A 27,160-nucleotide genomic window follows, 5' to 3' on the forward strand; every position below is an offset into this window, starting at 1 on the left:
AGGAAAACAAAACACTGCAAAAAAGCCACATGAACCAGGTGAGATATTACAAATGTAGAGTTTAATATATATATTTATTTCTGACATTCTGATAAGGATTGCAGGTAGGCTTCACAGTACACACTGTGTTCCACTTGATATGCTAAGCAGAGGAGGGAGGGGTGGGCATGGTGGGCTTGACAAGCGGCAGGTTTTGTTTTTGTACACTAGTAAGCAGAAGGAGGCAGTACATCCACAGGCAACAACCACTCCTCTACCGTATTGCTCAGAACCCCACATAGGACCATTCATTATGATCCACATTCTCTAGAGTCAAACTCTACATTTCACCCCTCTTACAATCCCTAAAAAGACAGTGATTGACACAAAACGTGGATTATCAAAAGACTATCTATAAGCGCATGCATGACACTTTTTCAGATTCCCCCATTTTTTTTCATTTCAGATTCCTCCCAGATGTAAACAAATTGAGCTTTACTTTAGACCAACATACTTGGTGGTAAGGTGAGCTATAAAATGTAGTTCTACAGTAGTTAAAATGCTTGATAAAACTACAGTGTACCATTTGGTGCAAAGTGTAACTCTATGAATATGCTATTGAAAATCGCTGTAAAGGTAGATGATCTGAAATTAGATATGTGATGATATTATGACTCGAGCTTTGGGGAGGGTACATGTGTTCTTTTTCCTTTTGAGCAGCATTATAATCACACTTACAATGAACAGGAATGCATGCTTTTAGGTGGCTGTAAGTTCCAGTTATGATGCACAAAAGCATTACAGTAATACTGCCCTGCACTCATAATAATACATGCCAACAAGGAACCTTCATCCAGATGTACCATGTCCATTTGCCTTTTTGCTATTACAAAATCAGGTAGCCTACCATTGGAAATCTTCGTGAGTCACATTCAGTCTGCACACACAGAGAGAGAAACCCTGCCTTCTCGTATAAATGTATGGGTCCAGCACAGAAAATAAAACTTCTATACACATTATTTATGCCTATAGTTCCAAAATAACAACCAGAGTGAGGGCACTTGCAATTGTTTTCATATAATCACCACAACTATCAATATAAGTATCAACATCACCAAAATCTTCATAAACATAGTTCATTGAGAACACACACAGAGCATACCATCACTTTTGGAGAAAGGTTCATCTAGAATGAATAACTGAAAAAAGAAAATACTTGCTTTATAATAAAACAAATGGCTTTTTCTTCTCTAGGGTTGGGAAGGGTAACACTTTTTGGACTGAGGTGGCTCAAAACACTGTAATTGCACTTTAATTGACAAAATGATAGTCCTGAAATATTATATAGGTGATTAAAAAAGTTACACTGCAGCATCGGTTATCTGATAAACAAACATCAGAATAATTGTCTGCAGTTAGAATTACAACAAAGGACAAAATCATTTTAATACGGTGATCAAGCGAGTGTGCCAAATTAGCGATTATATTCAAATGAGCACAACATGTAAGCCGGTCCATCAATATATATGCTAAAGACTACATTATCCTCATTGTGAATTGATTAAACGAGTTGAATGTTCTCAAAGTAAACTCATTATTTACAGAGGAATCTATTAAATAACTGATTTCGAAGAAAAGATAGGGCAATGGTGTGCAACTCATTAGTGCTAGAGTATATTTGAAGTCAAAGCTCAGGAGACAGAATTAGAAAAAGCCACAATAGATTTCTAGCAGAAATAACATTCTGCATTTCTGCTGCAGCATCATTGTTACCTGGTGTTACAGAGAAACATTATGAATCCACAATAAACCTGTTCATTGTGTGCAGGGACAAAAATAACAGCACATTTTTAATCATTACATCTTCTAGACATGATAAATATCAGCACATATATTATTATTAATATCATCATTATATATATTTGAAATATGCATTTTTACATATACTTTTACTCTCAGATTTATATACATCAATTTATGTACAGTCTTTGTATTTACATTAGGGGTCAAAGGTCACTGAACCTGAAGCACTTGAAACAAGGTTAAAAGAGAGAATCATACGAACCTAAAGGCAGTGAAGTCATCCATCCATTTTCATCAAACTGTAACAGCACATGGGTGGTCTACATTTACTCTCCAAGGACAACAACAACCAACACACTCACACAAAATAACATACTGCCATTCGGAGGCCCTTGATCAGAAGCAGTTTGTTTATAGTGGCTTGTCATGCAAACACATTGTGGTGCTTTCGTCCAAAAAAAATGTAATTTACAGTAACATTCTTCTCATACTGTGCTGGTATAAAGTGAGTTAAAGTGAGCTTACCTGTATGAGGGTAAATGTCAGATAAAGAACAGTTGTAATATATGATAGCAGAGGGGAAGTAAAGATTGGGTGTAACGATAAGAAGTAAACTGCATTAAACGTTTCATCCTGCATGCAAAACCTGTCTCTACGGCTCAGCATTATCCTAATGTGCACAAAGCTTAAATACCCTGTGAGCAATAAAACACGACTACTCTCTGGAACACCCTGAGGAGGGGCTTTGCTCCTAACCATGTCAGGCTCTGAGTTTCCCTTACCAAAAGTTGCACAACTTGTGAATATCATATTGCAATATGATTGCATGTTTTAATAAGGCAAAAATAAATTGAAAAAACTCACAAAAATACAGACCACTTCATCAAAGAACATAGATGAATAAGCTAAATAAATTAAAAAAATCTCTTAACTTAATACTCATTCTACTATACTTATTCCAGTCTTTCCTCCTAAAGGCAACTGTTTCTCCGCTATGGCATTTTGGTGTTTTTCTTTGTAGTCACATTTAAGTTCTAGCAAGCAATTGTAAGAGATGAGTTTCTTTGCAGCCTGTAGCAGATGTGTTCGAGTTGTGGTTTCAGGTGGGCATTGGTGAGGCCAATTGGTGTTTCCATCAGGCCTTGATGGCGACAGTTAAGAGCATGTATAGCCACAGGGGTGCTGGTTAGCTGTGATGCCTTAGGGTCAAAGGTCATAGAGTGGTGCTCTGTGGCTCCTCCTCAGGCACAGCGTCCCCCTCTGGAGAGTCTGTCACTGCCAGGGACCTCCTGCAAGGGGCACCGCTGAACTCATCGATGAGGCTGTCCAGATTGACATTGATGGAGGGGATTTCATAATTGAAGATATCTAATGGTGAGCATGGTGGGAGAGGTGAGTATGATGAGCAGAATGGTGGGAATGGGGATGAAGAGCAAGAGGAGGAGGAGGAGAAGAGGGCATATGAAGATGATAATGAGGTGTAAAAAACGGAAGAGAGCAGAAATAATATTAATCTTTTTGAGACTGAACTCATGGTAAGTGGCATATGATGTCTGTCCTGATTGAAGTAATCAGTAGATTACATGTGCTTCACATTCTACACAGGGATGTTTCAGTTTGTTCTAGTCACACCTGAATGACTAGTGTGGTATTTCACAGCTTTTTGTGTCTTTTGAGACAACAACAACATATATTTTTGCTAGGTAAAATAAAATAACAGCTCAAAATGACTGCACAATGACACATTACTTTTCACGTTACAACAATGGTCAGGTAAACCAACACAGAGGCAACAAGATGTGTGTGGAACTCTGTGGAAGAATGGCACCAAGACACCAAGTGGGCTTGAAGTAACAATGGCAATCTCATAAGGACCTGATACTTGCTCTTAATATATCCTAATGTGCTGCTGCATTGACTAGAAGCAGCAGGTCCAAGCAGAGACTACTCCTGTGTAGGAATGAGATGGAGCGTGGCAGTGTAGTAAGAGGGAGCAGAGGTTATAAAAAGCGATGAATCTGCCAAAGGAGGATTGGGGGTTACCTGTGCCCCCCCGATACCAGTGGCAGACGCGTTAGAGGGGGATGTCTGCTGGCATTGGGCTGGGAATGGGGTACGAAAAGAAGGGGGGCTTTAAGATGGACCTTTGTAAGCGACGGCGTCTGCAATGTGAGCGCAGTGTGGTGCACTCTGGGAAGTCCTTAAGCCATGCATTTTCGGTTGAACTGCAACACCATGCAAAAAGTAAAAAATGTCAACCTGCTCAAAGACGAAATAGGGAACGTGTTCTGATTGAAAGCTACAGGTAGATGTTTGAGGCAGGCTGCAGGAGACCCCAGAGGCAGCCACAGCACGAGGCCAGGCAGTGAGATGGAGCGCATGGGGTGGGGACGGTCTGGCTTACCCTAAAAGTCCCCCTCACACTTAGCCCACACTGAATCCCTGGCCTCACACAGCTGCAAGGTACACAATAGTAGCAGGGGGGAACAAGAGAATGATAAATATAGCAAAGTGACAGAATGATTGGTATATCATGACAGAACACCTCATCATCAGAACATATACTGTAGATAGAAGGTGCGGTTTGTCTGGCTAGGTGTCTGCGCCTGTTACGCAGTAAGAGAGACTGGACTGTAAAGTAAGCCTCTGACCTACCTCTGCCATGTGAGGGTCTGGGTAACACAGATAAACAGAGAGCACATGATGAATCTAATGGCAACTTCCATACAAGCAGGATGAACTATGCTTCTCTGATGTTTCCACACATTACCCAGAAACATCATCACATAACACAAGCAATGAATACATAGGTCAAGGAGGTTTGCTCACTACAGTAGCAGCAAAAATGCTTATATTTACATAATTCTTCAGGCATCTGTGTCTAAAGGCAACTTTTTTTTCATTCAGACATTCGCTTGGGAACAGTCAATAAGGGTAAGGGGATCTTTTATATCTACATGACATATGACAAGTCCTACAGAGTTCTACACTCGTCCGCCATCTCCATTGGACAGAGCCACAGCGAGTCTGAGAGAGGGCCGCTGCAGCCCCATCTGAGGGGGCGGAGGGGGTGTTGTTGCCAATGGCTGGTGTTTACCTGTAGACATGCTCTCCCCGGGAGACAGTCCATCCAGGAGGCCCTGCTCCAGGGGCTGGGGGACTGTGGCCATGGCCGAGCCTGTGAACAACTGGGGGGCTGTGGGCGGCTGAGGAGGGGGCAGACTGGGTCTCTGCCTGGGCTTTGGGGCGGGCCGCGACTTGGTGAGCGTTCCGGTCAGGGAGGGAGGGGACGAAAGGGAGTGGGACGCCCCAAACAGGGTCTGCCCAGGGGAGCAAGGCGGCACTTGCCCCGGAGGGCAGGCCAGTCCATAAGGGGAGGGGGTGCTAGGAGGTGTGGGGGACAGGCTGACCGGTGACGGCTGACCTGTTGACTGGTCGGACATCCCGCAAGACTGGCTGTAAGGGACCTTGGGAGGCACAGGGGCCAACTTCTTGGAACCTGAAAGCACACAACACACACAGTCAAATTCCTGTTAGATATCAATTAGCAAAAATACACAATGACTTAGATTGCAAGCACTAAATATTTCTTTTTTTCTTTTTAACCTTATAATAATTATAATTGATTTATTTTGTTAGCGCTTTTACAGGTGCTCAAAGACGCTTTACAGATATAGTGAAAAGATAAACCTTATTCTGAAAAAGACATAGCTAATCAAAACGAATACTCCACTAATATTCCTGATTAAATGCAGACCTGCATACTATGATTTACATAAACCCCCCCGGTTAGTATATCCTAGCTTAAGCCTTTTAAGTAACTTTAATCTCCAAAATCCTCTTGATTCCAAGTCTTTCATAATGTTTCAAAGTAAGTGTGTTTCTCCTTCCAACCAGAATCTTTTTGGCATGCATCTCTATCCCAGCACTGCAAACTGCGCTGTATACATGTGCAAAGAATGATCCTAAAACCTGAATAATAAGGCCATATCCCACATGACATGATTAGGAAATGCTGCATTAGAAATATTGTGGAATAGTGGAATATGTGCATGTCAACACAGTCATTGTAAACTCGGACTGAGAGAGGTGCTGACCTTTGCGCAGGGAGTGTGGACTGTGCTCTGTGGAGTGGGGGGACTGGCTGCTGCTCTGAGGACTACAGCTGAGGGGGACTGTCGGACCGGCCACCTGGATGCCTTTGTGTCCAATTACAGGGGAGAGCTCTTTACTCTTGAATGAACTGAAAAAGACAGAGAGACATTAGTGTGTGAATAGTATTACAGTAACTTTCAGTATACCTCATGTGCACTACTTTAGAGCCACAGCAGCCATCATCACCATCATCACCATCACCATCATCATGAGTTTCACTTTGTTAAAGAACACTGTTACCAATATTACCATATACTGTAATCAATATTAATTAATACAATTAACCCAGAACATGTTGTAAAGCAAAGTGTTGGATTGGCATTTCAATCAGAAAACTGCAGCCTAACAAACCCGATCTTTATTTAACCACTATTATTATTATTATTATTATTATTATTATTATTATTATTACATCCAGATTGATATAATAATCGTGTATGTATAACAAAAGCACAATACATTCCAGTTTCAGCATGTTTTATAGAACATCAATAAATTATATTTATTTGTGTGCTGTATTGTAAGATACAGTATATTAAAAAAAAACGTTCAACTACCTTCCTCTCTGTATATAAAGGAGCTTATCATGATCTAAAAATACCAATGATGTTCAGAGACAGCTGGGATCTCACGACAGTGTAAGATTTCCACTGGATTCCTCACAAAAAGGGACACCGAGCAGAACAGAAGGTGTAAATATTTGTACCCAGCAACAGATACAAAGCAGAGGCATGAGTGTGTCACTGTGTGGAACCACCTTGATTAACATCAGTATTATTACTTACGTTGAGTATTGAGGATGCACCGTAAATATGGTAGGGATTCTGCATGTAACCATATATGAGCAACTAAATCTAAATTCTGTGCTATAAGCAAAGAGTAGGTAATGTATTGTATTATCTTCTCACTTTAAATAACGTGTTTCTGCGATTTCATGGCTGTAATAAGGATATCCTCAATAATATAGACATAACGTTGCAAAAACTCATATGAACTCACATCCACAAAGACAACCATTTTGGATTATATGACATCTAATTAACGGCAATTTCGGGCAGTCCCTTTGAGATGTCTTTCCCCGAAAAGAATCCATCTGAATGGGAAGCATTGAGCTACCAGATCTCAAGACAGAGCAATATCAAGCGAGCTTGTTCAAAGATTTGCAGTAATGATTCACACTGTCCTGTTTGTAACACCACAGACAGATGAGTCAGGAAACTGCCACAGTCACTCTATACAAACTCTGCACTTTGGGTCCAGCTGAAAGATTGTTGAAACTGCAGGAAGAAGCTTACCAGAACAGAACGGTACTACAAAACTAACCTTACAAATCTCCAACTTAATTCTGCTGGTTAGTAAAGAAAACAGCTGCAAACTGTAGAATAAATACATTCATATGCTTTTTGATAGCCATATGCAGCATTGTCCATGTATTTATCATCTACTCAATACCAGCCTGAAACCGAGCGCTAAATATGAGCCAGTAACATCCCTTGTTGCTAGGCAACCCCCATGAGAGGCATTCCTGGACAACCTGATGTTACAGAATCTGAGGTATGTAATTTGAAGGGGGAGGGGGGAAAAAAGCAAAAGAAAATATGATCTAGCGAGCTAGAGGAGAGGAGAGATACAGATGCCACTCTGTGATGCATCCATCGTGGGCATGGGTGTGTTGTATTTACCTAGTCAGCCTGGGGGGTCCTCTCTCTCGGGCACATGGACAGGCAGCCCACGGCGGGGGCGGGGGGGCGGACGAAGGGAGGCTAGGGGGGTTGCCAAGGGACTGGTCATGGCGGGTTAACACCAAGGTGGTTTTGATGTAGAGTGGTGAAGCATTAGTGTCCGGTGGGGGGGCATGCGACATGTCACTGGGCGGGCTGTGCTTGGGGAAATGCAGACAGCTGGGTTTGGGGTTCGAATTGATGTCAAGTGACGAGGAGGAGGAGGAAGAAGAGGAGGAAGGGGGCGGGGCCGGGGGAGTGAAGCCAGACCAGCGCAGTGGGGGCGGGGGGGAGGCAGGGGGCTGGGACTCTGGACCCGGTGCCACAGGGCGAGCGCAGGGTGGGGGTTTGGGATAGAAGAGGTGGGGGGCAGTGTGGCACGAGGAGATGGGGTAAGGGGGGGGGTGGGCGGTCCTCCCCTGGGGGTGGGTGGGCATGAGAGGTGTCCGGCCGATTTGGCGACACGTTGTCTGAGCTGCAGATATTAAGAGAATAGACAGCACAAAAGAAACAGCTCTAGTGATTGAACAGGGAGACGCATTGGAGCGAGATACCAGAAGCTGTTTTGATGGTTAGTGTGTTAGTGTGTCCGTAGCCAAAATAAAAAAATACAAAAACTGCATTTTAGGGTGGGCGGTGGGCACCAAGCTTAGCACACAGTCAGCTTAGTGCAAATACAACCACAAGCACAAAGAAACAGCAAAGGAAAAGAAAGTTTTATTGCCGAAGGAAAATAATAACGTGTATAGGACTCCCTCTGTGTTCACCTTGTGTCTGCACACTGCATGGAGCTGTGAGGATCTGTCTCTAAAGCCAAAGTGCTGGTCTGCAGCTTACAATATTATCCAGCTGAGCTGATGACTAAATATCTCTCTGCAGCATATGGAAACCCTATCTGCCCTTATCTGACAGTATAAGTCTTGTTTGCATGGCAGGTCCTGCAGTCAGCCCAGGGCAGTGTGAAACAGACACAAAACCCTTTCATCGGCTGAAAGAGCCACAGGATAGGAGGGAAAAGCCAGCCAAGCCAGAAGCCATATTATCTCATCTGCCACACAGGCAGAGCCAGCGATCATGAGGTGATTATTCACGTGTTTAACTATGATAATCATACCAGAAAATGGTGGAATCAGTGTCAACAGAAAAGGAAATAATTCACAACCAAAGCCGAGAAAGCCAAGCCACAACAATGGGATATTGGAAATATTAGCATGCTCGCAAAGGACTTGCAGATTGAAGCTTAGTGCCAGGTACAGAATCAAAACTTCCAAACAGTAGTTGGATTAAAACCCTTTAGAGTTAGAGTCAAAAGTGTCATTTTCCTTTTGAAAGGTTAACCCACAAGGACACAAACCTGACAAACCACAGGGTGAATATAAGAGATGTAGAGAGTGAGAAATTATAATAACAGAATGAGACCTTAAGGTGTTGACACGATGCACAAACAAAAAATACAAATTAAAGTGGCAATAGGCACGTATTTAATTTGAACTATTATTAATAAATCTTAACCTCACAATGTAATGGCTGTATATTACAACATGAGCATTTAGATTGCTTCCATATAAGCATGTGCTAATTCTGTACCTACCACCAGGTACAATTTGCAATGCATTTCTTGTTCTATCTATAATGATCTGAATAAGGCCATATATTTGTTTCTAGTAGGCTCTGAGGAAAACAGCGAGCAGCAGTATGGATGGAAAGTTGAACATGGTTCCATTGCCACTTTAATGGAAATATGATTAAAACAGCCAAGGATCTTGTTCACACAGAGCTGAGAAAGTTGATGATGGTGATGATAATGGGGATGACAATTAAATAAACAGGAGTGGATGTGTGAGGAAGAGGGGGACAAGGTCTCCACTGTGACTTACCAAATCCTTTCTCCCAGTGGGGGGGTCGCAGACGGGGAGCAGGCGAGCTCTCCGGGCTGCTCGGGTATGAGCGTGTCCACGGAGCCCTGCAGGCCTGGAGGGGTGGAGGAGGTCTTTCGCGACAGAGTGGCCGAACCCTTACGAGACACCCAGGAAGTATCCATAACCCGCACGCCCATACTAGATACAAACACATCAAGGGTCATATATAATGATGAAGAAAGGGCTGAGTTGGGGAAAGGTAAGGAAAGAAGTGGGGAAACAGGGCATGATACGGTACCTTTGTATCTTCCTAATGCTGCGTTAGTAGGGGGAAGAGAGGCAAAAGGAATATGAGGTCAGTGATGCAGACAGGGTTCACAACAGGGTTCACAAACACTCAGTACACTTTATGATGGGGAGATGAGAGCACCAATGGCAGGGAGGAGCAGAAGGGAGGGATGTTCCAGAGGTGAGAATATGTCAGCCCACATAACCTGCCTGCACTTATAATGAACCGGTTTGCACTTATACTGAACCGGTCTGCACTTATACTGAACCCAAATTAAAGGCGTGTTTTTGGCTAATGCTGGTCTAATAAACACCTGAAAACATAGACAAGGAACACTCTTTATCCCAAGCTGCTCTTTGCTCCAAATAGTACAAAAACACTTTATTTGTATATAGGTTTTGTCATTTTATTTTCTATCTAGCAATATGGATATAGTCTTTTGAGTGCTCCAATTCTACCAGTGATTTTCCACCAGCTGGATGAATGACTCAGGCCAGGTGACGTGCTAGCCAGACTGTGAAGGAGGAGCTGGGTGTGGGAGGATGGTAAGAAATATTTCCTGAGAAAAAAAAAGAGGTAACCAGCAGCCCTTCATCAGAGACTCGTTGTCATAGAGACAATGCCACTCAATTTGATGCAGCGCCATGTATTCAAATGAGACTCAGGCTTCTGTGCTCCTAATAGTATGGGTTGTATGTGCCAGAATTAGTGAGATATGCGGCCTAATCCACACCTCTGCGTGACCTTTGGAGGGTCCAGGGATTAAAATATAGGTTAAAGTTGTTAATGGCTTTATAATGGCTGCCTCGAATATAAGAACAAATTAAATTAGATGCCTGTGAAGAGGTGTGGGTGGAAAGAGAGAAAACAGAGTGAGAGTGAGATGTGGGCAGCAGAAGGATGCACTTGGCATCATACCCATCCTTCTTGTAAAACTCCAGCATCATGTTGTCCGTGGCAACGCTCAGTGGCCGTCGGCTCTGGTCGTGCTGCTGCTTGCGCTCCGATTGGTCCATGTCTGGTGAGGGCATGGAGCTGTAGTTGGAGTTGTGGTTGCTGTGGATCGGGCTGCCGTAGCACCCTGTCAAGTTGAATTCAATCTCTGAAGAAGGAGCAGACACACCATCAGCATTCATAACTGTTATGGACATTGTGGTGTTGGTGTGTGAATGTGTTTTGGAGTCTATCACTTTTATGTGGGAGTTACTACTACTAGTCTAGTCAATCTCTACTTAAATCCACTTAAAGTCTTAAAAAAGTTATACTTTTTTTGTTTTAATCTACTTAAAATAAAATGTATGTATCAAATACAGTATTATAATGATTGTTAATGTTTTGATTATTTCAGAGAGTAACATTATTGCATGGTTTTAATCAAAAGAGTAACACAAAAATATATGGAGAAGAATTGCTGGAGTTTTTACTGTATATGAGACTTGTGCAAACAGGAAGTGACTGCATGGTCTACTGCCTGAAGTCAGGGGTTGATGATGCTGAAGCTTTAAAGACATCATGATCAGATCAGTTTTAGCTTCATGTATGTTTTTGTTGTGACATTTGGGTATATGTTGTTTGATGTGGTGCTTTTCTTTGTGAACTGACAGACATGAAGGAGAAACATCTTATTCGTATAGGTCTGAGCCAAAGGAAGTGACAATATATTAATATTCTATTAAGTAGTTCATACTAGTACAGTTAATACGTTTTTCACGCATTTTTCAGAAAAAGTCTATTTTTACAATTGCTTGTAATATTAATTAGGTCGAACTGGGTTGTACAAATTGCAGGTCATACCCTAAAATATATATAATTGAATTTCTATTTATTTGTTAAAGCCATTATACCAAAGGAATGATTGAAGATCAATAGATATATGGCGCCCAGCCTTACTACAATTTTACATACATAGTATGAGATCCCCACCTCCAGGGAAGAACCAGTCAGCATGCTGAATAATGGGCTCAACGATGCTAACAATCTGTAGGGACAGGGTGGTCATCATCTCCGTCATGTTCCTGGAAAGAAAACAGATCATTAAACCGCAGTAAAATCTTATGCGATAAGTGAAGGTAAGGTAGATGTGTTACAACAAGAAATACATACGGTTCAGTGTGTGTCCAGAGCAAGTTAGGACCAAGAACAATGGCCTGGTTACCGGGAGTCATCTTATTGTCGTCTTGGAAGTCGGTTAGCCTGGCTAAGAATTTGATTAGATATCTGTGGGATTTGAATAAAAGCAAAATAATAAAATGAAACTTTACTGTATTTTTTAAAAGTATTACAGCCACATGGGAACATTATTATCGGACAGAAAATAAGGGAAAGTGACTGACCTGAAATTGTTCAAGTTGTCTGTCGGGAGTTTTTCACACACTGCCATTAATGCTTGAAGCCTCTTCTCCAAATCTGGGATGCTGGAGAAATACAAAAATCATGATGGTTACACTGTTGCTCTATTACTAAATAAATGTCACAATCTTTCATTTTAGCAGTAAAGACTCCCTTTATAATGGACTATTCTGTGTTTTATCTAGGCCAATGACATAATTGAAGAAAAGGCAATTTAAAAAGAGAACAGCAACTCACTTGGAGGCCTGAATCCATTCATCATAAAGTTCAGTGGTCATCAGTGGCTCAGGGAGCTCACGGAGGTATGATTTCAGAGCCCCTTTGGTGAGAAAAACAGGGAGAAGGTGAAGACCAGTTTGCTCTTTTAGAGGAAGGGAGGGTGTTGTTCCCTCTTCAGAGTACTGGTGAGGCGATGCCCCATATCTCCACTACCCTCCAGCAGGCCCTTGCAGCAAGTGTAACTGCCAAATTCAGATAGCTCAACACAGATTTCATGCCAAAGTGTGAAATGCACAGCAATATCAGAACAGAAAGGCTTCAGGAACATAGCACTAGGGTTAGAGCTGATGAAGTTTGCACAACGCTTGTAGACAAATAACAGTATTTTCTGGCAACCACGTCCAAAACCAATCAAAACTTTTGATATGACCTTTAACAAAATTGCAGATTCCACATCATAAAACAACTGGCAGATGTAAGTAACAACCATTGCCTTTAACATAGAAAGATAAAGAAAGTGTGTAGGGGTTGTTGTTATGGAAATAGGCTTTGAACAAGGCATTCGTGTGGGAGTGTTGTTCACCTGCGATGGCGTGTGGGTCGGAGGAGTACTCCTGCACATCCAGAACTCCACAGTCCAGGGAGGCTTTCAGCTTCTTCAGCTTGGAGGCTGATGGAGCGATTCTGAAGAGGCCCTGCAACCCACACGCAGGAAACACATAATCATGTGTAATTATCACATCTAACATGACCTGTGCATAAATGCTGTGCAAAATGCATAGCCATTATCGTTGAACACTTGACATTGGCTGATGATAAATAACACAGAAACAAACTGCTGGCTTTACATACTTTTGTCCATTCATATTTTAATGTAAACCATCTTTATAGCTTGCTGTCAGATTTTAATTGGTTAGCACAAACATATTAAAATCGTAAAGATGATTAGTGAGCTCAGTCTCCCACACATGTTTCCTGTTGCAAAGATGTTGCTACTCGGACTCTCAACTTCACAATTTTAATTTTAATTAAAAGGTCAAGAAGATCAGAGCCAATTAAAACTCTTAAAAATGAGTCATTCCAGGCCGACAACGTCAGGTTTAAACTATGTACTGAATAGTGGAAGTACATCTCTGTGTGTTGAGATAGTCTAAACTAAATAATATAAAGACAATAAACTTTGAAAGGTATTTTTAAAATGTATATTAACTCCCATACAGTACGGCATCTTTTTAATAGAAAGATTGATAAGTTTAAGCACCAAGTGACACATACACAAGAGGACAAATGCATATTAACTTACACCAAAAATACCTAAGCGATGTGTCTGTCAATTTGTATGTGTATGTATATGTGTGTGTGTGTGTGTGTGTGTGTGTGTGTGTGTGTGTGTGTGTGTGTGTGTGTGTGTTTGTATGTCCTCTACCTCCTCTTGCATGCCACACTCTAACAGCATTGTGACACAAGCTTCAATGGGGAAGGCAATCTCTCTCCCACTAATATTCAGGTGATCCTCCAGAGACTTGCCATACGACGGCTTCTCCACCCACGCTTCTGCAACACAAAACAGTCGCTTGAATTGCACATAGACCTCAACAGCAATTACATATATGTTTCTTGTTATTTAGCACCTTAAGAATAGCAGTCAGCATAAGTAGGGAGGTGAAGGTATAGCTTAATACGATTGTTATATGACATTTCAAGGCTGTTAACTCTGTCATTTCTCAGCCTAATATTACTTCAGTGCACAATTGGAGCATATTTCTTCACACACACGCATGGGCAAACACACACGCATATGCACGCATTCATACTCACACACACACGCACACACAGGAGAAGTAAACTGGACACACTCAAAGGAGAGCTTGACACGGTAGACTTACCTTGGTGAGCTTTTATCTGGGGCAGGATACTCTGAAGAATCTCTAATGACTTCCTGTGATACTCTGCCTGCGTTTCTATTAGCTGTGGAAGGAGAAGAGATTATAACAAACACAAAATGATGAATGAATGAATTGTGTATACTGTACAATGTTAATTGTAACCTGTGCTAGCATGGGATCAAATGTTTTATTTGCAAAAAGTAAGGATAATATATACTTACTGTCTGGAAGTAATTTGCATAGTCTATTTCTTTGGCCACAAAACTGTACATATCTGCTGACAACTGATCCTGAAACAGAAAATAGAGAGCAACCATCTCATACGGTAAGAAATAATCTAATATATCGTAAATGTAACTGTAATATCATCTTGATATAGTGGTCCATTTGTGTCGGATACATTCAGAATGGCTATAAATCAAATGGAAGAGCTGGAGGAGGGATATATATCAGAATGGCTCTGATTGGAGACTTACCCTACATATCTCCATCCGATTGGCTGCCTCCTCCATCTCCTCTCGGAGAGACTCTGCCTTGGCGCCGGGCTGCAGTGTGCTTGGGTGACTAGATGACTTGGATGATTGATGAAATCTATAGAATAGAGTAAAAAACAATGACCACTGCACTGGATATAATAGCTTCCTGAGCATTTATTTTTAAAATAAATTAACAAGAGGCTCTTAAATAGGACGTCATATACCTTGTTCTAGCTGAGTCCATGTCCAAAACAAGTTTGGCTAAGTGCTTCCTCTGTTTCTGGATGTTTGGAATGTCCACCTTTAAAAGAAAATAAGTGCTTGATTAAAGTCAGTTAATGTAATATAAGTGTAGCACTAAATGAGGACCATGTGCTGTTTGTCATTTTTGGAAAAAAGAGAAATAGCTTATAGAAATATTCTTAGGTTGATATGTCTTAATTGAAGCTCACCTCAGCGAGCACATACATAGGCTCCACCACATCTCTTTCTATCTGAAACTCAAACAGGATGAGCTCCTGGGCCAACTTCTCCTCCGTCTCCCCACACATCATCAGCATCTTCCTGTTTGACGACAGCCAGACACAAAGTCAAAGGCATCAAACACAATTAAAATGCAGACAAGGGTAATGAGGACAGAGAAGAATTCAATAGCCGAATCAATAATTAAAGATGACTCCATGTGTGTGTATGTGTGTGTGTGTGTCAATGGAAAGTGTGTGAGCTAAGTCCTGTTAAATACAGGGACTTACCCCAGGAGAGAGTCATCCCCCAACACAGCAGCTCCTTCTACCATACATTGTGCAAGGATGGTGAGCGGTAGTTTCTTCTAATAAAAAAAGATAATAATGCAAAAGCTTTGGTGAGAATGATAGACGGTTATGAATACTTTTAAGCTGCATCATCGCACATATGTTCACATCAGTTTGCATCAGTATTCAGTGTCTGAGAGGATGATGGCTGCAGTTACTCACAGAAGGAGACTTGACAGATCTCTTCTCGACATCGGCCCCCTGCTGACCCTGCAGGCAGGCCGTCAGCTTCTTGTGAGTGCTGTGTGTCACCTGCTTGACCAGATCCAGACGCTTCTCCACCTGGAAGAACACACACACATCAGAAACGTCTTGCTGTCACAACACACACCCATGTATAAACACTGTGCTCCGATAACACATCTGACATTTGTTATGCAGCGTCAGACATCTGCACCTGCTATTATATACATGGTAAAGTTTATCAGTGAAGAAGTTATGGATATTCACAAACTGCAATGATTTATATTCAATTGAAATGAGGATAACTGGATGTTGTGATGGGCCTTTTTCATTTTTCATTCATAACATTTTATTAATTAAAATAATCATCAAATATTGGATGATTGAGTGGAAGATCCAGACTGAGCCCATTACAAGGTTGTAAATAATCAAAGAAAAGGTGAAAAGAAAAAAGCTTTTCTGCTAAAAAACTAATTATACTTTCTTGTACAGATTTATGAAATACTGGATAGTAGCTCTGTCTTCCTTTAAAACGTTTTAAATCAAACAACCAGAGAATCAATCTTTAATTAACCAAAATACAGAGGTATGTACCCTGTGATAAAATCTTGCTTCCCTTTGGAGGGGCCCAAAGACAATACAATCTCCATCATAATCACATTATTTACACCTGTTAATTTAACACAGCATGAACACTGACGGCACTAACTGCTTAGAGTCCATCATTTCATCAAGCACCTGGGGTCACACACACACACACACACACACACACACACACCCACCCACCCACCCACCCACCCACCCACCCACACACACACACACACACACACACACACACACACACACACACACACACCACACACACACACACACACACACACACACACACACACACACACACACACACACACACACACACACACACACACACACACACACACACACACACACACACACACACACTCACTCACCTGTAGAAGGTCCTCGCTTAACACCTCTGTTTTCTCGGCCCTGTAAAGATGAACATGTAGAACAGTAAGGGTATTTATCTAGGGGAGACATTATTAGCATTATTTGGTGCTGGTATTTTAAAACATTCTCTCTATAAACATTGAAAATCAGGAGACTGAAATATCCATTTCCTATTATCATCATCATACAACTTGTTTTGCCACAAGGGAAAACTTACATTCTCAACTAGAGAACATGAAGATATGATATTACATAACAAAACTTTTGCAATAAGGTAATTCTAGGCACAAGCAGTGGTGTGTCTTTTCCAAAGATAGTTGTGAAATAAAGTCCCAGCTGTATTGCACTGGATGTTGACTCATTCCCTGAGTTTCTTTGCACATCATCAATGTGGCAGTGCTCCAAAGTTGGCGGGCTGCATCCATGCACTTGTCCCTTTAGCGCATGTGGGGGTGTGCATGTGAGTGTATGGGTTTGACTGTCTCTCTCAGTCATGATTTAAGATGATCCATAAAGGGAACACATTAGTTATCAGGCGAACTATTCATGTTGTAAATTCGCCGGAGTTTTCTAAGCGTAAACAAAACAAGCAGGACCGCAGCGAGCAAAGGCCGCTGATACAAATATGCCGTTCCCACTGAGGAGCATCACATCCCACTGTGAATCCAGCAGACTGGGGACTTAGCCAAAGACTGAAGGAAAGGGCAGAGAGGTACTGCTGCTAAAGCAGATAAAACTACTCATCCGGAGTATTGAATGAGCCATGAGCTTAGAAAAGAGCAAACCACTGGATATCATAAATATAAAGTGTCCAGTCAGTTAAACAGCTTATATTTTAAGACTTAAGTCCTTTTCCTGAGGCAGATTTTCCAACAGAGATTAATATCGATGTAATGGCAAATTGTCTTAAAGCAGCACTAATTACATCATTTTGGGTTGTTTTTTGGAATTCCATTAAACATTTTGACTTCCACAACACACAACAATGCACACATCTAAAGCAACAATCCAAGACTTATCAGGACCGCCTTATCAAAAAGGAGGAAAACATTTACTTCCTGCTCAAAAGGTCAGGTCCAGTAGGGTCCTGTAGACCCCAAGCAACCACCCAGTGGGGCGCATTTCTCTCTCTACGCTTTCCCTTCCCGTCTGTACAACCTCTTCCTGCTATTGTGCGCCAACCATGCCAATGCCAGTTGTGAATAGTAGTTTTTTTAATCATTTATGTTTAAAAATAAATCTGAATTCATCTCTCTGTTGCCCAGGAGAATGGAACAGACTTTGTTTTGTGCTCTATTATTCATCAGCAGGATCAAAACACATCAGCAGCACAATACTGAAATGCTCTTTTCATGTATGATGCCTCGTCACCAAGTCAATCCAACACATCGCATAGCAGCTCTGTGTTGCCCCCTGCATAGTGTTGATGGAATTTTTTTTTTACAAGAAATGACAGTTTGAGAATGGCAGAAAAGAAATGGACCACCGTTTGTCTGTTTAATATTGACATGATGTTGTGTATTTACATATTCCATACGATATGGCCTACAATACAACGCTGCTTTCCAGTAAAGAAGTCTGTTATTAGCTGCTCTCAGTGCCAAGATGTGAGTGTGGTGCCAGGGGAACTGGGTCAAACCATGTACCAATGGATCTAATCACAGTCCGCCTGCTGGAAAACTGCTCTGCTCACTAAGGGAGGAGGAAGAAATACAGGAAATGTGTGCAAGTTAAAGAGGGAAAGAGAGCATGATGGTAGAGCAAGGAGTCTGGCATGATTTGTAAGGATAAGTGTGATCGCAGATTGCTGATTACATGCGAGGGATAAAAATAACCCAAGCACTAAAGTTTGGCTCAGTTTTGCTGCGACACTCCAACAGCCGCTAGAAATCTGTAAAACGCAATGTTCCATAAAATACCTTGTAGGCAGGACTGTCAAATGTATACCATGCTGAGTGTGGAGCCTGCAGGTCTGCAATGCAGCTGTGAGTTTGTCACTGAAGTGTCCTTACATTGACTGGCCGAGATGTCCCATAGGAGACTCTGGCAGCAGAGGAGCTCTAATAGGGGCCCAACAGCACAGATGGGACAGGAGACAGTGACAGGGACGTGGAGAAGTGAGCGATGTGCAAGAAGTTTTAATAGTGGGGGCCGTCCTGCCATCTCCAGGGAAAGTGTGGGAATGTTTCCTTGAAGGTTTGACTCCACGCTGAACTCATGTAAAGTACATGTCTAAAGGGTGGGTAAAACATACAATTATTTGATTGCATGTTAAATTATTTATTATTCTTAGTTAAGAATAAGAGATTGAAATTGATGCGTTACAGTTATGAAATATAGATTGAGACTGCGACACAAACTGTTGAGCTCTCATTACGTTAGGATGCAGAATCTCAAGATGACTGCTAATACACCGGAGATTGTCATTCAACTTGTCAGCAATGTGGAGATTGTTCCTATTAATTTAGTTCAGTCTATAGGAGGCTAATTTATAAAGTTAATCAACCTCTTTGGTTTTAAATGTGCTTAAAGTGTTGCAGTTTTTCTCAGCTTGTCTTGGTTTACATCACTAGATTCAAAGTTAAACGCAGGCATCTGGTGTTCTGGCTAACCACAACTGACGTGGCCATTATGACCCAGAAGACTTCAAACAGATTTGATCTTCAAAGACAGGAGGCCGTGTTGTTCTTTGAGCTTGTTTGTTTTCAGACAGTGGTATTTCCTCTTAGGAAAGCACTACCCCACATCACCAGCCTGTGAAGGCACAGAGACAAAATGCAATTGCATAGGCTGGATTGAGTACAGGGGGTGATGGAGCTGCTATACACTCTGATGTAAAGCTAAGCCGCAGGAGATTTTGGAGGTGAGGAGTGAAATTCCTCCTCAAATAGTGTGCAGAATGAGTCCTGCGGGGAATGTAAACACGTGGGAGAGTTGGCAGCCATGTGGGCGGTGTGCACATGGAGAGAGAGGAAGACTTTGCCAGTGTTATGCCAACCATCTGCCACTTTGCAGGCATTCGTTTACCTGGAGCTGATGATGACTCAATACAAATATGCACACACACACACACACACACAACACACACACACACAACACACACACACACACACACACACACACACACACACACACACACACACACACACACACACACACACACACACACACACACACACACACACACACACACACACACACACACAACACTCCTATAATACAGATTAGTTATATCAGGTCAAAAAGCTGAAATGTATAATCAAATTAAAATAGACAAAAACTAGCTTTCTTTGAAACATCAGTGGAAAAAAATCGAACCAACGCAACAACAGACAACTGGATTAACATGAATTTGTACAGAAAATATTCACACATACAGATGTACGGCCAGACTTTGATAAAATCCCTCTCCTCCTCTGGTGAAATTCACAAAATGCTGATATGATAAGAAGAAGAAAGGTCTTGGTATCTTGACAACATCTGGGCTTTTGTGTTTACAGCTGGCTAAAGAAACAAAAATACTGTGTGCATATTTTCCGAGGAACCTAATACATTACAAGTAATTGTTGGAAGTGAAATACCAAATATTCTGTTGATCATTTATAGATCAGCTGCACATTATACAAATATTTCTTATTTAATAAACACGTATAGTAATATGTTAATGTTGGAACCCCTTGTGCTCAGTCCCCCACAGCAATGTGCATGGTTAATGAAAGCATGAATAATCCATGTTGACATAATCAAACTGTGAATTAAATAACATCCCTAGTCTTGAACATGTCGCCATGGCAGCTAGCCAACTGTTTGCTGTAACACCTTCCGTTCACAGTTCCACCTGATTCGTCAGAACAATAGGAAAGTGGTCATGCTCTGGTTTGCTCACACTGCTAGCCTGGCTAACAAAAGCGCTAACTCCTGGACCAGTTAGAGCTGATCTAGATGCTAGATCCGGTGCTGCGAGGGGGGGTAGTGGAGCAGAACGGTGGCCCTGGGCCTCAGCAGGGCACCACGCGGCCTGGAGCACTGGCATGAGATGCACAGGCAGCCACATACACACAGTGACACACACACACTGATACACAACTATTTTCATGCTATATGCCCTCTAAATATTCCTCCATTTACTTTTTTTTTCTCCCTCCAGACCTTTGCCGTGCAAACGTGTTTAGAGGCCCACTAGGTTTCCTCCCAAATGACAAGGCGGAGGGCTGATGGGACTCAAGGTTACTAAAACAGAAAACCCCACTTACTGTAGTTGTCCAGCAAACTAGGTCACAGATCTGTTAAGTATGCAAGAATAACTGAGAGGAGTGTACACACACATACATACGAGCATGCGCGCACACACAAGACACACACATGTCCAGAGAGAGAGAGAGAGCGAGAGAGAGCGAGAGAGAGCCTGCAGCATTCAGCAACGTTTCACTTGAAACACAAGCAGTGAGTTATCTCTAATAACTTTACTCATGGTGAATAATCTCCACAAGAAGCACTGACTACACTGTGTTTTACACTTGGCATCTGTCCCAACACAAACACGCTGCCCCTGAACAACAAGTCAGATCTCCAGAAGAGAGCATCATTTAAGTTGGAGGCAAAAAGATCAATGTTTTTACTTCATGATCACCCAGCCATAGATGGAAACATTGTCCCATGCCATAAGTCGTTGTCAGTTCTCAAAAAGAGGAAATATTCTTTTCCCCTTTTGAAAATGTAACATGTGGGTTGGCAAAGCCGAGTGAACGTGATAAAACAGCCAATACCAAATGAGCGTATCTAAGCAACCAAAGCGCAAGTACAAGATTTAACATTTACTGCACAGAAAAGAGAGATGGAGTACTGTCTTCTTTTATCAAAGAGCAAGACTTTAAATTAACAATAAGAAACTCTTATTAGTGGAATAGTGCTTCCTGTTTTCTGCCTATTGGCATTCCTGAATGGAAGGAAGTGAGCATTTCGATAGGGAGTCGCCCGTCTCCTTTGGAGAACTTAGTTATTTCTAACAACAATGCCACTCTCTTACTGCAGTGTATTACTCAGAATAATGCAGCAGTTTACCGAATGAAGGCCTTGGGTTGTACAGAACAGAAATAATAAGCCTTAAAGCAGAGCACAAAACACTATGAGAGTAACATTCTGATGTCTCACTTATTACCTATTTCTGAGTACTCTTACAGCTCTATATAACACTGCTTTTATACTAATAAAATGTTTCTTTTGGTGAAGAAAAATATAAAGCTACCTCACCAGTAAGTGTATAATCCCAAGGTTATTGAATTTATTTATCAAAAGGAAAACTAATAATAAATGTAAATGTATACACTCTTTAGATGCTGCCTTGCTCCTGAATGCATTGCAGATTGAATGGCATCTGGTTCAATTGCTGCATTTCAGTCAGGCTCTAGGTGACATTATGAGCAACAGACTAGGTCAACCCCGACATCTGTAACACAAGAAAATCAAATATCAAAACCAAAATCAGTGCAAATGAGAGTCTGTTGGCACCAAGCAACCGTCCCCAAAGCTGTATGTGTGCCATGCTGTTTATCATATTACAAACATGCACAATACACTTTTGCCGATTTTGTAGTTGACTACCAGTACAGGGGCTCTTTAAGAGGTTAGTCCTTTGATTGAATGAGTGACAGAAAGGGAGAAACAGGGCTTCTGTCAGATATTACATCATCTCTCTTTTGATGGCTAAAATGGCCCCCTGACAAAGGCTCTTTATCACTAATTCAATCCTATAGTATGCTGTCTGTGAGAGGCACTGACGGGGTTTTGGGTAAGTTATCAACAAAGACCTCTGACACTATCACTGAATGACTCTACAATTTAGCAATGGTCTTGGTTAAAATAAAAGATACACTGACACAAGTAATATCTGATTTGTGATTAATACTGCCTCAGAAATACATAAAACTCTTGCCCCGGATGGGCTTTGTCTTGTTCAACTGCATGCTGAAAGTGTTCCATTAAAGTATATAATCAGCCAGAAACGATACTAAAGTAAACCCAGAAAAGCAGTGAATCACCAGCTCTGTGAAGGCCACTCGCTCCGAGATCTCCAGTGTTGTCGTCATTTGCAACGCCAGCGATTCAAGGCTACAAGGTGGAGGAGGAAGAGGCAGAGGAGAGGATGAGAATGAGATGCTGCATTGGCATTCAACAGGGATACCTCCTACATCTCATGTTACCTGTAAGCTACCATATGCTCGTTTAGAGGGTGACACACATTCTTGCCATGGGGTGCATATGTTAATGTTGTGCTCAATGGAACAACAAGAAAAGACGTTCATACAGAAATGTGTTAGAAGATTAATCTTTATTTTGTGTCTTTGAACTAACATGAGAGTGAATGAGTACTACAAGTACCTAAGTGCATACACATTTAAATGCAAACGTCCCACTTAGGTATACACACAAATGCACACATACATGTATGTTTGCTATGTGTCCTTTTCCTCTTACCATCATCCCTCTCATATAACTACTTTGTATGGACACTTAGATTATATGAGGCCAGCATGCAAGCTTATTGGCAACACATTCACCTACTGCGTCACATAGTCAGATGGAAGGGAAAGGGAGGAAGAGTGAGACAATGCGGGAGAGAGAGAAAGCCTTTTTAACCCATCTGCCAGCCCACAAATAGCTGCCATTTTCTGATGAATGCACAGTGGATGAGGAGCTGAAGCCTAAAGGTATGAGCAGGAAGAATGCTATTATCACACACTAGTGGTACTGGTGAAAATCACACAGGTGAGTGTGCAGAGTGGGAGAATGGATGTTCATTTGTCAGAAGGTAAATGCTGGAGACAATGGCTCCCCTTTTAAGCGTGCTCTTCCCCTTTCTTTCATGTGTGAAAATCACTGACAGATGTAGAGACTTCTTAAAGGGATCTTTATATCAGGCTGTCCTAGACCTAGATAGGGCAGTGAGTCGGGAATAGATAAATAGGTCAAGAGAAATGGAGGGTGGGAGCTGGCTGGAACAAAGCACCCATTTCCTGGCTTGTTTGGTGTGTATGAAGGCATTGGAAAAACAATTCAATGAATATTTAAGAGAAACCCAATTACTGAACAATGATAGCTTTAATTCACAAAGATCTAACAAAATGCACACAAACAGAAGCCCAAGACCTCTCTCTTCACAGAGCTGTTACAATCTGTTGTCTCTTACTGTGCCATAACACATTTCTTTTAGCTATAGAGTATGCATGGCTGCACATCCTCGGTATGGAGTCTTGCTTCACGGAGGCGATTGGTCAAGCTGGCGGTCACATGACATGGATCTCACCCAGGCGAGCAGCAGCAGCAGCAGCAGCAGCATCAGCCCCGGAGAGCCAGAGAGCCAGAGAGATGCTGACACAGCACACTTGATCGTCAACCCCCCACTAGAAAAGACCTTCAATCTCCATCACATATATAAGACACACATAAAAGAGACTCATGGTAATGTTGTCAATGCGGTAGGACACCATTTAAGACGTGATAATACATGCCTGAGTAGATTGAAAGACTGCGGTCCTATTCGTTACCTCATAACAGAGACACACGTCTGCTAATACATACAGATTCTTCTTATCAAAGCATTTCCAACATGGACAGTTTTGTCTTGTGGAGTTGTTGAATTGTTTTGAAAGGCGAGGAGGACTGGTCAGCGTTATTACCAGCTCTACTGAGACTGCTGAGGTTCAGGGGGGTCAGACGCTCTAACCAACAGGGTAACCCCCTGTTCTACTCCCAAGATGGGTGAGGCTGAGTCAGCAGAAGGATCTATACATTATCTGAAGCCTCAGTGAGAACAAATGGAGCGTAAGTGAAACCATTAATGAACAGTTATGGACCAGAGGATACAAATACAGCTAAAGTTTAAACCCAAAGCCACAGTTAAACACAATCTCCATGGGACGGTTTAAGTAATGATTAAAAACACGAGGGCATTTTCTTCCTCCTGGAAAATAAATGTTGTTGGAAGAAGTAAAAACAAAGAAAGTAGTAGCATGATAGGAATGCTTGCTGAATGTTTACATAAAGATGCCTCATTAATTTGCACTTGCACACATTTGTCCGACCCCTGCCTGCTGATCCTGCACTAACACACCATGGAATGTGTGTGGATCTAAACACACTGTCACTACATTATATATGCAAACACACACTCACATAAATCTCCTTTGTGGGTGGTACTATCAAGGGATATTATCGCCCTTCTTGGTTTCGGGCAAAAACATAAGAAACAGCCATTTAAAAAACGTAAAGCACCTCTTGAACTGCTTCGATTTATCGAAAGAGGGGAATGTGTCTTACATTTGAAGATAGTCTTCAAATAAATGCAAGATGAGATGACAAAAAACAAGCACAGCATGCTGACCTTTATGGAGCACATACTCCTCCAGATTTCTTTAGAGAAATCAAAAAAGTGTTAATGGATAGTTTTTGAAGAGCACATTATTATACCATAATTGTGTGTCATTTTTGCACATGTGGATGCAGAATTGTTAGTTTCAGCCACGATATACTATGTCGTAAATATACCAGGAAAACTGTGGCTTCATTTAACTAGCCAGCAGAGGTTTCTATGGCACAGCTTTGGCTTTTCTTTCTATAAATCTTTCCCTGTGACACCGCCAATGTTTGACACTGCTCAAGGTCACCGGGTCAGATCTGATACTTCTTGCCACAATCCAAAACTCAAATCAACTGTTGTTTCACCCCCTTTGTTCCTCACTGTGGATAACTGTGAATTCCCACAGTTAGGGTTTAGAAATGAAAATCTTGACTATGAACTTAAGGCTCCATAATGCTGCTGGTGATTATGGTATGTTGGCACAGGCAGATCCCCTCAGCAGCTCGCTGTTGCGTCTCTTAAAAAAAACAGTGTGAGAGTGATATTATATTCATAACATGGCTTTCAGTACATGTGGGATGTTCATGGAAATAAGGCTATAAGTGCATACATACACAAACACATGCAAGGAAGAACTGCCTTCTCTGCTAACATGAAGGCCAACACCGTGTCTTCCCACACACATATCCAGAATCAAACCCACACACACTATAATGAGTCACACAGAAAATTAATTTAAAAAAAGACTGGAGCTAGATAAAGCAGCCTGAACCAGCTGACAATGATAGCACAAACAGAGGCTGCAAGGTGTGTCGCCTCCCTCCTAGCCTTCTGAGTGCATGCAAGTCACACAGCCTTGTAATAATAATGACCCAAACCTCCTGCTCCTAATCCCCACCCTGTACACTCAGCAGAGAACACCCTCTGGCTCAGTGCTGCTTCACAAGCTGCTCTGCCTCCCTGTGAGGTGAACGAACAGGGTGGGGGGAGAGTGGTAAACGCATAAGACCTGTGTAAAAGGTCACAACGCATCTATTTCTGTAGGTGGCAGGGGAACTCAGGACCACCCAGATGCAGGGCAGGTACAGGAGATGAGGAGAGGAAAGGAAAATCCTCCCACATTAACCTCAGATAGATCTGTTTTAGGGAACTACAGAGACATGATAGCCTATTTTTTTTTTTTTTAAAGGGTGCTAATATAATCGCATTATTCAAGCAAAAGTATGTTAGATAAGTACCAGATGCGAAATACGACCTTCAGGAATGCACGGACTGGATAACCCACGCCTAAGAGGTGCTTCCCTGCTCACAGCTGATATTACTGCGTAATGAAAACATTGCGCCTTTTCCCAGTTTCCCTCACGTCGCAGCCCACACCGCATCAGTCTGCATCACGCTCACCTATTGACAGGTTCTGTGACAGGAGGTACATTTAATCACATCGTAACTTCACAATTACATGTTTTACCAACTTGAAACGTGAAATCTCGTCCTAAAGAGGATGTTGTATCTGCGTAATGTTGGTAATGAGATGGTCTTTTGCCTATTTTATGTATTTCCGTGGGCAGGTTGCATTGGGGCAATGCGCCTACACGCTGCCTATGCGGTAGCCTCTGCAATGGACATTACGCACCAACATGAACATGGGGAATTCTATTGTTCCTCATAATTTCAACGAGTGTACTGACCATTGTCTATTCCATATAATCAGCCTAATCACATGTAATAGCAATCATATCTGCATGGATGAGATTCACATCCTAAGTGGGCCAAACAGGGGGTCTCTTCCCTTTGGCCCGGCTAGAATAGCGCACGGAGAGGGTTTGCTTACCTTCCCACAGTTTGGTTGGCAAGCTGTCGCATCCGATTGAATTGCTTCTTCATCTTGAATTTTCTGCGTTAACACCTACTGGGGGAAATATTCCGCATTATTTCTCTCAATATAACGGTCCGTGCTCCACAGAGGTGCAACACAAAATCCAATCTGCCCTGTTTTCCTTCCCTCATCGCAAGCTGCCAACGCCGAAAACCTATTCCACACGATTACATATTTTCTAATGATATTTTTACATCTACATTTGCCCCACTGCCTGCGCAGGGA

At 41.9% G+C, this 27,160-nt stretch overlaps 1 protein-coding gene across 3 annotated transcripts; it reads right to left on the bottom strand.

Moving 5' to 3' along the window:
* Positions 1 to 3: 3 nt before the first annotated feature.
* On the bottom strand, positions 4 to 27,160 carry si:ch211-114m9.1 (rho GTPase-activating protein 44). 3 transcript variants are annotated; one of them, XM_034142777.1, is made up of 21 exons: positions 26,891 to 27,160; positions 16,703 to 16,742; positions 15,711 to 15,830; positions 15,489 to 15,565; positions 15,189 to 15,300; positions 14,961 to 15,037; positions 14,737 to 14,851; positions 14,482 to 14,550; positions 14,261 to 14,342; positions 13,801 to 13,928; positions 12,958 to 13,069; positions 12,393 to 12,474; positions 12,140 to 12,220; positions 11,910 to 12,023; positions 11,730 to 11,821; positions 10,725 to 10,908; positions 9,816 to 9,833; positions 9,536 to 9,715; positions 5,880 to 6,025; positions 4,880 to 5,281; positions 4 to 3,150 (listed from the first exon to the last, which is right to left on the bottom strand). In XM_034142777.1, exons 1-21 carry the CDS (start codon positions 26,941 to 26,943, stop codon positions 2,996 to 2,998), a joined length of 2,439 nt encoding a protein of 812 aa, XP_033998668.1. In that variant the 5' UTR covers positions 26,944 to 27,160; the 3' UTR covers positions 4 to 2,995. The 3 variants fall into 3 exon arrangements, 2 of the variants coding, with proteins under 2 accessions (XP_033998668.1, XP_033998669.1); XR_004556852.1 differs by lacking the exon at positions 9,816 to 9,833 and having other exon boundaries at positions 4,187 to 5,281; XM_034142778.1 differs by lacking the exon at positions 9,816 to 9,833.

Source organism: Trematomus bernacchii, unplaced genomic scaffold (genome assembly GCF_902827165.1).
Source record: "Trematomus bernacchii unplaced genomic scaffold, fTreBer1.1, whole genome shotgun sequence".
NCBI lineage: Eukaryota > Metazoa > Chordata > Actinopteri > Perciformes > Nototheniidae > Trematomus > Trematomus bernacchii.